The 12,290-nt window shown below is 43.1% G+C and overlaps 3 protein-coding genes and 1 long non-coding RNA gene across 5 annotated transcripts in view; 2 read left to right on the forward strand and 2 right to left on the reverse strand.

The window, feature by feature from the left end:
- Positions 1 to 12,290, reverse strand: part of LOC124343657 (F-box-like/WD repeat-containing protein TBL1XR1) — a 393,640-nt gene that overhangs the window by 195,420 nt on the left and 185,930 nt on the right. The window lies entirely within an intron of this gene.
- Positions 443 to 4,665, forward strand: LOC124343594 (mRNA (2'-O-methyladenosine-N(6)-)-methyltransferase-like). The gene is made up of 10 exons (XM_046796975.1): positions 443 to 946; positions 1,104 to 1,942; positions 2,021 to 2,142; positions 2,210 to 2,364; positions 2,435 to 2,666; positions 2,730 to 2,992; positions 3,078 to 3,253; positions 3,351 to 3,625; positions 3,698 to 3,967; positions 4,034 to 4,665. The coding sequence occupies exons 1-10, from the start codon at positions 652 to 654 to the stop codon at positions 4,296 to 4,298; spliced, it is 2,892 nt and encodes a 963-aa protein (XP_046652931.1). The 5' UTR covers positions 443 to 651; the 3' UTR covers positions 4,299 to 4,665.
- On the reverse strand, positions 7,013 to 9,025 carry LOC124343899. Its single transcript, XR_006919423.1, has 5 exons — positions 8,637 to 9,025; positions 8,392 to 8,474; positions 8,011 to 8,182; positions 7,340 to 7,487; positions 7,013 to 7,265 (listed from the first exon to the last, which is right to left on the reverse strand). It is a non-coding gene; the product is annotated as an uncharacterized LOC124343899 (long non-coding RNA).
- On the forward strand, positions 7,417 to 11,330 carry LOC124343687 (neuropeptide CCHamide-1 receptor-like). The gene is made up of 6 exons (XM_046797117.1): positions 7,417 to 7,506; positions 9,073 to 9,458; positions 9,536 to 9,948; positions 10,019 to 10,100; positions 10,850 to 10,891; positions 10,960 to 11,330. The coding sequence occupies exons 2-6, from the start codon at positions 9,120 to 9,122 to the stop codon at positions 11,278 to 11,280; spliced, it is 1,197 nt and encodes a 398-aa protein (XP_046653073.1). The 5' UTR covers positions 7,417 to 7,506; positions 9,073 to 9,119; the 3' UTR covers positions 11,281 to 11,330.

Here is a 12,290-nt window from a genome sequence, read left to right on the forward strand (position 1 = left end):
GAACAGAAATCACCGTTTTCTTTAGCCATCTAGCGTAATAAAAGCGTTGATTGTTCAAACATCCACTAGATGGCCAATGCGAGTGCCACCATTTGGAAAACTTGCAAGTTTACAGATGGCGTTGAAGCGGCTCTGTTGGCTTGGTTCGAGTTCGCGTCGTTTTGCCCACGAAAAGCCTCGGCTGAGCTGCTCAGTTTTGTACCTCAGTTAACCGCCATTGCGCGTTCGATAAGGTGCGGCCAAAACTCTGCCGCTGCCCGTCACAATCCTTGTTCAACGTGTCCGTCTCTTTTCCCGCGTCTGTCCACCTTTCGCGATCCACAACCATCTTTCGTCACAAGGTTCACAATCATTTCGGCGTCCATTTCTCGTCAGTTCACCCCCAGGAAAGGGGCGTCTCTTTCAGTGTGTAGTGACTGCCGAGTGTCTTGTGCAGCGGCCATTTTCTTTGCCTTACGGAACTTGATTGAAAAGTGATCATCAACGTCATCACACACACACAACACGAGTCTCGTCTCTATGTAGAGACTAGACGAGAAAATGCATTGAAAATCAGCTCACCCTAATCCAAAATAAGTGGCCACCAATCGCTGTGAACGCCACGGGACGAGAAGAAACAACAACAAACGACGACAAGGGTTGTTGCAAAACATGACCGACATCAGTGCCAGCAAACGAGAGTCGTTGCCCGGATGGGAGCCAGGATCGGTGGCAGCGTTGGCCGCAGTTGCTGCTGCCTCCTCGTCATCTGGCGGACCGTACCCGACTGTCGGCCTCTACACGAATCAGCCCGGGAGTAATAGCGGAAGCAACAACACTGGTGCTGGTGCTGGTGGTGGAAATGCTGGTCTCCCACCTCCTCACCTGCCGTCACCCTACTCGTCATTCTCCCAGCCGATTCCCTCCTCTTCCGCCTCGTCCTCCACTCCTTATGCGCAGCCTCAAGGTAAAATCCGCAACCGCCCCATTGTTTTTGTCTTGTAATCTCTGGCTTATGTAATCGTATTACCATATCCCGTTTATGGACGAAAGAAGAAAACTTATTTTTATTTTCTATTTCGTGAATTTTGTTCATTGATCTTCTATTTTGTCTGGGAAATTAGGTTTGCCGCAGGGCTATCCTTATCATGCATTAGAGAGTTACCCCGGCCAGCATTTGGGTTACCCGTTACCCCATCAGCCTCATCATCCTTACCACCACCATCACCATCAGACGCAACCGTACCCTGGACTGCCACCGAGCTCTTTGCCTCCGCAAAATTATCCGCCTCATTCCAGCATGATGGTCCATCCTTATCATCACCACCATCATCTTTATTCACCTCAACAACCTCCGGCGCCTAGCCAATCACCCGGATTGGGGTACACATTGCCCGTTCATCCACAGCAGCAACAACACGGCGAGGTTCAACACCAACCACCACAGCAGCAGCAACAACAACAACCGTCTGTAATCAGTCAGTCACAACCTGGTTATCCGCCGTTGAGCTATCAACAACCATCGGCTGGAGGATCGTCCCAACAACAACAGGGAATCAGCATGCCCATCTCCACCTACATCCCACCTGTCCAGGCGTACGAGCCGCCACTGGAGAGGTCTGAGAATCCACCTCAGATCCAGCGACCGACTCCGATCCTGGCCGAGCGAGAAGTCAACGCCAATCCGGGCGTCCATATGGTTCCTCAGACGCCGAATTCGGCGGTGCCCATGTCGTTCCACCTTCAGCAGTCGCAGCAAACGTCACCGGCTCCACCCTCTCCGGGTCCGTCGGGAATGATGACACCGGGAGGAGGGACCCATCCAGATCTGGAACACGATCTACCGCCGGAGCTCCTCCAACAAGGATGGAGGAAAATGTGGTCCAAAAGAGAGAACCGGATTTATTTCTGGAACAAGACCAATGGCGAGTCTCTATGGGAAATGCCTCCGCTTCGACCGAACGTAATAAAATTGTCGTTTTTCACGTTATCTCACGTTATCCATCATTCTCTGTAATCTCTTTCAAATGCCCAATTTTAGTACGATCCGGTTTCCGACCCGCTGGGCATCCAGCAACCCAACCAGCAGCCGGCAGGAGCCATCAAGCGACGTGCTTCAGACGATGGAATCGGCAGTCCTTTGGCTAAACGTTTCATCCTCTCGTAATAAAACAATCCGTCCATTATTATAATTAAACCAACTTATTATTAACGAATTCTATTTCATCAGAGGACCGTGGGATTTGGAGGTAGCTACCAACGCCGTGGTGTTTGAAAGGAGTCCACTAAGCTGGCCACATCCTCATCCGGATATTGAAGCCTACCGGGCGACGTTGGTTATCAAACTCCGCCAAGCCTACCAAGAAATGTGCCATTCAAGAGAAGGTAATGTTTCATTTTTTAAAATTAAATTAAATACCTTGTCTAATTAATCGTTTTGTCCATTTCTCCTTAGCCATCGACGCTCCTAGGGATTCGTTCAACCGCTGGCTACTGGAGAGGAAAGTAGTGGACACTGGAACAGATCCGCTCTTCCCTGGCCAGTGCCAACCGGAAGTTTCGCTATCCATGTACAAGGAGATTATGAACGATCTGCCCATGAAGTTGGAACGGCCAAAGTTTACAGGTGATGCCCGCAAGCAGCTGTCTAAATACGCGGAAGCGGCCAAAAAGATGATCGAGACCAGGTAAAAAAAAGGCTTTGGTGAAATATGTTGCATAAGTCAATCATTTTGTTATTTTGCTTGCAGGAATGTGAGTTCAGAAAGTCGTAAAATAGTCAAGTGGAACGTCGAGGACACGTTCCAGTGGCTACGGCGGACTGTGGGAGCCACGTACGACGATTTCCAGGAGCGGCTGGCCCACCTGAAACGCCAGTGCCAGCCGCACCTGACCGAAGCTGCCAAATCTTCCGTCGAAGGGATCTGCATCAAGATGAACAATCTCTCGGTCGAGTATGCCAAAAAGATACGAGACAAGCACAACGAGTTACTCAAAGAGAACGGACTGGCCGGTATGTTTGCAGCTCGGCCTTTTTTTTAAATTCCACAAAATTTCAATCTGACAGACTGATGATTTGATTATCTTTTTTATCTCAGATTTGGAACCCAATGTCAATCTACCGCATCCGAGGAAAGTTTGGTGTTATCCGGTCCTCTTTGCCCTGCCGTGTCCACGATTGCCACCGGTTGAATTTCTCCCGGACAAGGACCAGACCTTGTTGCGTTACAAAGGTGATGCCGTCCGCATCAACAATCTCCATTTTCAAAAACTGGTATGACTGGATTTGGTTGTTGTTGTTGTTGTTGTAAGCCCACCGGCTATATTTGGGAATCCTCTTAAATACATTTATTATTTCTTTTATTTTTCAGGAGCAACTGTATCGGTACAACTGCTTCGAAGACCGCAAGTTTGAGTGGTTTCTGCCACGCGTGTGGTGCTTACTCAAGCGTTATCAGTCGTACATGGGAGGGCAGACGAGCAACGAGGGCCAGGGCACTCAGGGCGCTCTGCCGTTGACCGTTTTCGAAGCTCTTTACAAACACTTTGGCGTCTCTTTTGAGTGCTTCGCCTCACCGCTCAACTGCTACTTCCGCCAGTTTGCCTCCGCTTTCCCCGACACGGACGGCTACTTTGGATCGAGAGGGTAAAATAATAATAATCGGCGTGATTATTTCCGTCATCATTCAAGTATTATCTTTTTTAACTCTAAAAACAGGCCGATTCTCGAGTTCAAACCGGTGTCGGGATCGTTCGAAGCCAATCCACCGTTTTGTGAAGAATTCATGGACACGATGGTCACCCACTTTGAGCGGCTGCTGGCCGATTCGAGCGAACCTCTGTCGTTCATCGTCTTCATACCCGAGTGGCGTGAGCCGGCGCCACCTGTTCTCAAACGACTGGAAGAGTCGTCGTGGAAGAGACGCCAGGTGGTTGTGCCCACCTTCGAGCACGAGTACCGGCACGGATACCAACACCTCGTTCCAAAGTATGAAAAATAAGCGCCAATTTCGCCAATCATTTTTAAAGATTTTAATTTTTCCTTTTCTTATAGAACCGAAATTAATGTCAGGGCGGCACACGGGACAGTCATCGTCTGGTTGCAGAATGAAGCTGGATATCAAAAGTGGGGGCCGACGGATGAGCGAGTGGACGCTCTCCTGGAAGCTTATCGGCCGGGCCGAGAAAGAGAGAGAGACCGACAAGAGCTGCTAAGTCCTCCGAGACCAAACCAGCCACCCGATGGACCTATCGTTGGCATGGGCAGCATGTTGAACGTTAACGGTAGTTCCGCCATTGCCGGCATGAAACCCATTTAATCAAACTGGGTTGCTAAAAGCCTATCTCACACTCTCCCCCCCACTTTTAAAAGAGAAAAGTTTCTTTTAAAAAATACTATTTTAAACCAGTGTTTAAAGTTTAACTGAGAGATGGAATGATTTGATTGATTCAAATCCAAATTTGGGGTTTCTTCATTTGTTTGCGGATTGTTTTTTTGTTTATCACTAAAACAAAGAGAATGCGTATGAAACATACGATTGTGCGTGTGCAATGTTATGGGAGCTTTTCTTGTGACCAACACTGTTTCTTTGTTTTTCATTTCGATATATGTTTGTTGTGATTCTTTTGCTGAAAGGGTATTTTATAAAGATGAAAATTTGAAACAATAAAATATTTTTTACCAAGTGTATCGTATTCAATGGTTACTTAATGCTAACGAACTGCAATCAGCTGTTGCTCGCATTTCCCATTGAACGCAAAGATGACTTTTGTCTGCTAACTGCAGCTATGGATCATTAAAAGGTAATTACAGTCGCTACGATAGACATGGAAGTGTCCGTCAAAGAGTTCTAATCGAAACCAGAATGCGAAACTTGTTAATGAAAAACTACTCGACACATGATAAAGAGTGGATGTGTACCAAACTACGTAATCCTTTGCTTATGCGCTGTGTACAGTCTGTAAAGTTTATCTCGTCATTCTCAAGTTGTTGGCACAGCGAAAAAGTTGAAGTGTGTACAAGCAATTTGACTGGAGAAGATTGGACTAGGATCGTGGCTGATGCAATTCGTCCTTTTATTACGTCATCGTTGCATTCGATGAGTACCTATAGTTTTCTTATAAAAGTCGTAACGCCCACGGAGAGGTGTTTAATGATATTTATCGATCGATTCCATGTCCATGAAAGTTAACAATTTCTGATTGGCTTAATTGGCCCGTGTTCGTGCACATACGCAGACATCATGAATAATTACGTGTAATTCAATGAAGTATCGTAATTATTCAGAAAGGTGAAAGCTATTATCTTACAGCCCAGTCTCAGAGAATATCTGTAATATTCCGTCTCTCCTACGATGTTAAACTAAGATTTCTGTTTTAAGTTATAATTACTGTCTTTGCATTGATTCTAATTGGCTTTTCTCACCTTACGATCAAGTCAGTCAGTACCGACAGCCCTCCATCAAATTGGGAATCAAGCGAGTCGCAATTTGGCTAAGATTGTGCAGGTAACGAAATTAAAATCTTCTCCATTTATGGAAAAGTTTTTAGTTGTGCTGGTTACAGGTCGATGCACTTTCAATTTCGACTATCGACCTCCCCTCTAGAGTGCTCTAGGCTGCCGAGTTCCAGACAGAGCCTACCCAATTGCTACTTTGTTGTTACGGTGCGGATGATCTAATCAAGGTTCATCAGAGTAGTATTGAATCCGGAAGGGAGTATTGATGAAACCACCAAAATTGGAAATAAAGTGGATAATCCACTTGGGGTAAATTTCAGTTGAAAAATATTCCCCAGGTTTTCGTCTGTGAAATTTTCAACTTAAATATAAAGAAGTTTTTTTGTAGCTGTTGGATGAAAGGTGGAACTATAATGATGGGAATTACTCCACGTCGAGGTAAATATAGCCCTCCAAATGTGAACCAATTAATCGTTTTCACCTGTGTGTCGCACCTGCTAGTATACGTCCCAAAATATCATTCAATACAATGGACTATGGAACCAACCTTGTCTCGCGTGTATCACATTTACACGCTCTGTTTAATCCGCGATAGTTGAGCATCGCCTAGCAACTGTTGAGAGCGAGAAAAAAATAACAAAAATTAGATATCGTACGGTCGTCGGCGACCACTTGGAGGACGAACCAAAACAATATCCGAGGAAACATTCGTAGACCTAAGCCAAATGGCAGCCTCAAATATTTTGGATATTGGATATGCAATTGTCAGTCCTATTTTTGTATCTTGACTCTGGCGCACTCGGCAGTCGTCATGGGACAAATATTTCCCTATGCACAATGACGCAGGTGAATAAAAAGTGAAAAATATTTTTTTTACAATCGCAGACAAAGAAGAAAACACTCACTGCCGACTTGATCCTGCGGATAGATACCCTATGATACCCAAGGAAGAACGCCAACGCTCTTCTCGCGAGTCAATGTCTGCAGTAGATTTTTTTAGAATCGACAAGAGGAAAAAACAAAAATAAATATTTACGTATCAGAAGCGCGCACGAGTGAGAATCAATAAGGTTCAAGGGGAACTGACGACCGATTTTATACACGAAATAATTTAATTTGATAAATTTTCCAGTCGAAAGGACGACAGGACTTTATTGTCACTGAGCTCAGCGGCTGCGTATGGCGATCCCAAAACTAAACAAAACCAATATCTGGTTCAATGTCAATAAACTGCGTCATTGACATTTGACGACGTCCGTTGTTTATTGACTTGTACGGTCCCATATAATAACCCGTCAAATCTGCAAAGTGAATTTATATTCTTCTTTTATGATTCGGCCAGAAAGCGAAACCAATTTTCGATAAGAGCAACGATTTAATCTTTCCCAGATCCGTCCCCCCCCCCCCCCCGCCGGGCATCTTCTTGTCAAGATTTCTCCGCTGGAATAACAATTGAGAGCAATCTGTGGATTCGTGGAAATTAATAAAGTAATTCGTTATCAACTAACAAAAGAATGCTACGACGCAACAAACTAGTTGCTTAGCAATAACGTCGGAGCCAGCAAAAATGCCTAATGAAACTATACAATTTGTAATAATTTACAAACAAATAGAATAAACTTGCCAATTACGTAGGATGCAGTGGAGTGACAGTTGAATTCCAGTGAAGAACAATATGTATCGAATGAGAGAAAGATGAAATAGAATCTTGAAGTGGAATCGGGACCGTGAGCGCAATACGCATATAAGCGAGGGACGTACTTCACTTCCGAAGAGCAGTATTTCGCCACTGCTCGCAACCAACGGACGTACATTACGGATAAAGATCCTTGTCCGTACGAAACGATTTCTTTTTAGTCGTAAGTTTGATTCTCTGATAATTTTTCTTGATATGTGACTCACGATTTATTGCAGTAGAATTCAAGTGATTGTGCATCTTTCGTGATGGAATTAATCCAGCATACGCCCAGCTGTCGCCGCTTGACTATCAGTTGAATCGACGACGCAGCAATTTAATTAGTCGTCGGCCCAAAGGCGATTCCTTCGAATTCTAATTAAAACAAGATTTGGTATGCAGCAACTAAATTTTTTTCCAATTTATATAATCTAATATAGTAGGCCTATAGTATACGGCTTTTATTATTTTCAAACTAACGAATAAAGCTGATATGATATCATGTTGTGTGTCCAAGCCTATAAGAAAATTAATTATATCCCGGGGATCACCATTTAATTAAAAATTTTTTCTAATACGAGTAAGTTTCGATGTGGCGGTAGCGGTCCTTCTTGAGTCACCAAATTTACTAGCCGCACTGTGCTTCAAGTGTTTAAAGTTCAAATATTTTTCGAATTTGATTTTTTACCTACAAACAATAAAAGTGGTGAGGTACAAACTGGGCCTGATCCTGACCTATAGTCGTTCTATTTAATGAACCCTATAACTGAGTCAACAAAAAGACAAGAGAAAACAGTTATCTAGTCAATCGCCTAGGTCAGGAATAATCCTAATCCGTACCAACGCCAAGAAATAGTCCAAAAGGAAGAAGTAAGTAATAAAGATAGATTGTTCCTACCTTTACGCCCGGGAAATACGGCCAGGCATCATCAAGTGCTCCATTCGCAGAAAAATGGAATAATCCACCAAGCGGGATAGGAATGAAAGGCGTTCTCGGAAGAAGAGATCCGTAACTTGACCGACATCGGTAATAAGAAGAAGAAAGCCAATCAAGTGGAATGTTAGTGTATCTAAATGAAAAAATAAAAATTGGATTACGAAAAATATTTACAGAAACAACAAGTCAGGAAAATTTGAAAATGAGACAGTGGGTAAAGCCTATAATTGTAAATAAACCAGAGAATTTTGGGCCTCCATGTAATACACTGCATTGATGCAAGTCATGCATCAATGCAAATATCTTGCAGGTCGCAGGAATAAAAGTAATGAAAACCATTACCTTAGCAATGATGCTGATGACAGGTCCAACACAAGCAAAACTTGCATATCTTGTGGTTATTATGGCAGGCTCAGGTCTCAAATCTGCACATAAAGGAAAAGATTACATATAGTGCAAAGAAACTGCCATGCATCGACAGGGGGCTTACATGACCAATGCCAAAGTCAGGAGATTACATTTCACAACTATGGAACAAATTCAAGCTCCCATAATCATTCCATTTGTAAATTGTTAGTTTTAATTACCTGCTAAACAGGTGGATACATGGATGTGTAGACGATCAGGGCTCAAACGACGACCACATTCTTGTAATTTTCTTGTTCTACTTTTTCGTGCAGTCACGTGTACCTTTCCGGCTTTCCAAATATGTGATTGCTTCGTTTTCTTTATAATCTTTAAAAACTTCCTCTCTACTTCAAAACTTGTAAACAAATCGAAAGCAGACGACAGTACTGCCATCTTTAAGTAATCGATTGAAACATTGATTAAAAATCAACCCCCTCCTCCCCCTTAAATCCAATCCGCTAAACGATCAAATCGGTTTTCTCACCCGCGCTCGACATCCGCTGGACGGATTGGAATTATTATAGTTAATCGTGGGGAAAATGTAGTTATTTGATTCGATAAGAATAAAACAATAGCCTCGACTGTTAATGATCTCTTTCTTTGGAACATTTCCAGAAATTAACAGACTTGATGCAAAAGTGGTAGTTGAATTAACTCTCACGATGTTACCGGATGACGTCACCATAGAAATCGATCCAATCGAAGGAGCGACCGTTCAAGAGAGGAGCGGCTACATCGCTTACAATGAACGATTGGAGACATATATTGTACCGGTTGTGTTTGGCATCATCTTCTTGGTGGGCGTCGTTGGCAACGGTTCCCTCATGTTCATCTTGTGCCGTCACAAATCCATGCGCAGCGCTCCCAACACGCTGATTTTCAATCTGGCACTGGGTGACATCCTCGTCCTTGTCTGCTCCGTCCCGTTCACCTCCACGATTTACACGTTCGAATCGTGGCCTTATGGCGAATTCGTTTGTAAGGCCTCTGAATTTGCCAAGGCAAGTAGTACATCATTCAATGGCCGACACTTTATGGTATTAAAAATATGTGTTATTTATTCACAACCGAACAACAGGATACATCGGTGGGAGTATCCGTTTTCACGCTCACGGTCCTCAGCTTTGATAGATACACGGCCATCGAGCGACGGGTCCCATTTCTTCGAGGTCCTAAACCGAAATTGGTCATCGCCGTTTGCGTTTCTGTCATCTGGGTGACCTCAATAGGACTGGCCTTGCCGGCCGCCCTATTTTCACACTTGCTGAAGATTCCGCTCGGAAATGTGACGGAAGAGTCCGTCGAACAAACCAACGGGACGGCCATCGTCGATCACGGAGGAGAAATTGTTGTTTGTTATCCGTTTCCACAAGAATTCGGACCCGTTTATGCCAAGACGGTGGTCCTCGTTCGTTTTATCGTTCACTACTTCCAACCACTTCTCATCATTAGCACCTTTTATGCCATTATGACGCATAATTTACTCCGCAGGTTGATTTGCTTAAAATTAAATATTCACAGTATATCTCAGATTATTCAAAAATCTAAATTTTGCATCCAGCGTCCGCACCATTCCGGGCCAGGCAGTTTTGTCGACTGTTAACCATCACCGGCACCCTCCTTCCAATTCTTTATCCAACAACGTGCGTATAATATTCATTCATTTCATGCACGTAGGTGGCAGCAGATGGCGTCGCTCGTTTTCGTTTATTCACGAACGCCTTTGAGCGTGAATGTTCCTTTTTAGATACTTTAGAGATTCAAGCTTATATTCACTATTTACAAGTAAACTTGGCAATCACAATAGACTTCGCTATAGCGAATAACTGAAAACAAATTAGGACGTCGACGCGTGTAGTTTGTTTATTTTGTTTCTAATTTTGTCGCGCGTGGGATCGCTATAGTTTTATTATGTTTAACAAAAAGGCCAACATAATTAATCGGCTGAAGTCAACGCCGAGCGTTAATTATTTTAATACATTCTTTTCCCAGGTGTAGTATTGTTCAAGCTCTTCCAAAATGTACATGAGGAAAGTCTATAGAAAGTGATCATTAACTTGGACTGCTAAATTATATGACAGCTCTATAACAGTGAACCATGTCATACTTTTAAATGAAGAAAGAACTTGGATATGGGTAGAATATTCAAGTGCCTGGGATGTCAAAAATAAAAAAAAAGATGCGCCATAACTTTAAAAAAAAAAGTCTATAATGATTGAAAATCGATACACACAGTAGCCTACGAATCTAACGTGTTGGTTTGACGTCAATGCTGATACTTCGAGGAATCGCTGATGGTGTGACGTTACTGGATAGTCTGTGTTTTTTTTTCGAGCGTTTCCTATCGGTTGTGTTTCCATTGATGAAAATAATTGGCTTATTTATCCGACAGAATCAAAATCAATCCCGCCGAAAAGTGGCCAAAATGGTGCAGGTATTCACATTTCCATTTTTCTACTTTTCATTGGAATGATTTAACACAGGATTCAATGTTTATCTCAGTGTTTGGTGGTTCTGTTTGCCGTCTGTTTTCTGCCGATGCACATCTTCTTCCTGTGGTTCCACTTCGACTCCAACTCGCATGAAAACTACAACGATTTCTGGAACGGTTTCAGGATTTTCGGCTTCGTTTTGGCTTACATCAATTCGTGCATCAATCCCATCGCTCTCTACTGCGTCAGCACCAAATTCCGCAAGCATTTCAATCGATTGCTTCCCTGTCGTTGTAACGGCGGCGACAGCAGACGCGTTGATTCCCGAAGAAGGATCCATGGCAACGAAGGCTACCCCCTTCACGAATTCCACGCGATTCCGTTCCTGTGAATCATTCAAACAAATTATTGAATGTTCCAATGAAGCGTGTCTGCCCGCCCAGTATACTTGTGTGTACTTTCGACTTACACGTGATGATGGATGGCCAAACCAAATGAAACAAAAGTGGCCAACAAGAACCAGCATTTAAAAAACATAAATTAAAACACAATACAGCCAGGGTCGACCAAAATGAATGAAGTCGTCGCGTCTTATTTTAAGCAGAAAACAATTATATAAACCCGTGACTATATATTCCACAGACATAAATATTCCCAGAGAATATACAATTAATAATTTCCAAGGTCTCATTCATTAAATTTGGTAGAATTATGTTGGCAATGGATTATGACAATGCGATGTTGTGGAAGACTTGTTTAAAATTGAAGTCAAAATAAATCGATTTTCTTAAATGATAACAATGTCATGTACTACCAAGGATAAATGGCGGTTTCCCATGGTATAGCGGTTGTTAAGAAGATTTATCTTTTTCATTCAACCTGAATGTACATCACGGTCGAGATGACATCCTTCTCAGGATCCATCACTTGAAGCTCGCGGATATTGATCGGGCAAGATCTAGTTGACATACTAAAATCCTGTCACAAGAAATTCCAATTCCTCACAAATGTCGTTACGTCAAGAGCGGTTAAAATTGAAATTGCCACTTTCCATTCCGGGGTGAAGTTGATGGGGAAGCTTGTGAGTTGTGCAGAATACTAATTATTGGGTTGTACAACCGGAGAAGCCATTCAACATTCACCACGATCACGAACTTCACCCCCCCCCCCCCCCCAAAAAAAAAAAAACACGTCGTGCAGGGAATCCCGATCCGCTTTTCAACTTTAGTTAATTTTTCTTGATGTTGAATTCTACAGTGAAAATCTCCTGAGATTCATGAAGGAACCAACGAAACTTAAAGACTTTTGGAAGATATCCCCATAAATCAGAAAGCTGTAACAACTTATAAATCGAAGTTGGATGATGTTTGAATATTGAAATACACGTACGACATTGGAGAA

This window comes from Daphnia pulicaria, chromosome 6 (genome assembly GCF_021234035.1).
Source record: "Daphnia pulicaria isolate SC F1-1A chromosome 6, SC_F0-13Bv2, whole genome shotgun sequence".
NCBI classification, from domain to species: Eukaryota; Metazoa; Arthropoda; class Branchiopoda; order Diplostraca; family Daphniidae; genus Daphnia; species Daphnia pulicaria.

Coding starts and splice junctions, on each gene's coding strand:
- LOC124343594 (XM_046796975.1), top strand. CDS start 652: ATGACCGACATCAGTGCCAGCAAACGAGAGTCGTTGCCCGGATGGGAG. Junction 2,143..2,209: donor GCTAAACGTTTCATCCTCTC/GTAATAAAACAA, acceptor CTATTTCATCAG/AGGACCGTGGGATTTGGAGG. Junction 2,667..2,729: donor AAAAAGATGATCGAGACCAG/GTAAAAAAAAGG, acceptor TTTTGCTTGCAG/GAATGTGAGTTCAGAAAGTC.
- LOC124343687 (XM_046797117.1), top strand. CDS start 9,120: ATGTTACCGGATGACGTCACCATAGAAATCGATCCAATCGAAGGAGCG. Junction 9,949..10,018: donor ACGCATAATTTACTCCGCAG/GTTGATTTGCTT, acceptor TTTTGCATCCAG/CGTCCGCACCATTCCGGGCC. Junction 10,892..10,959: donor AAGTGGCCAAAATGGTGCAG/GTATTCACATTT, acceptor TGTTTATCTCAG/TGTTTGGTGGTTCTGTTTGC.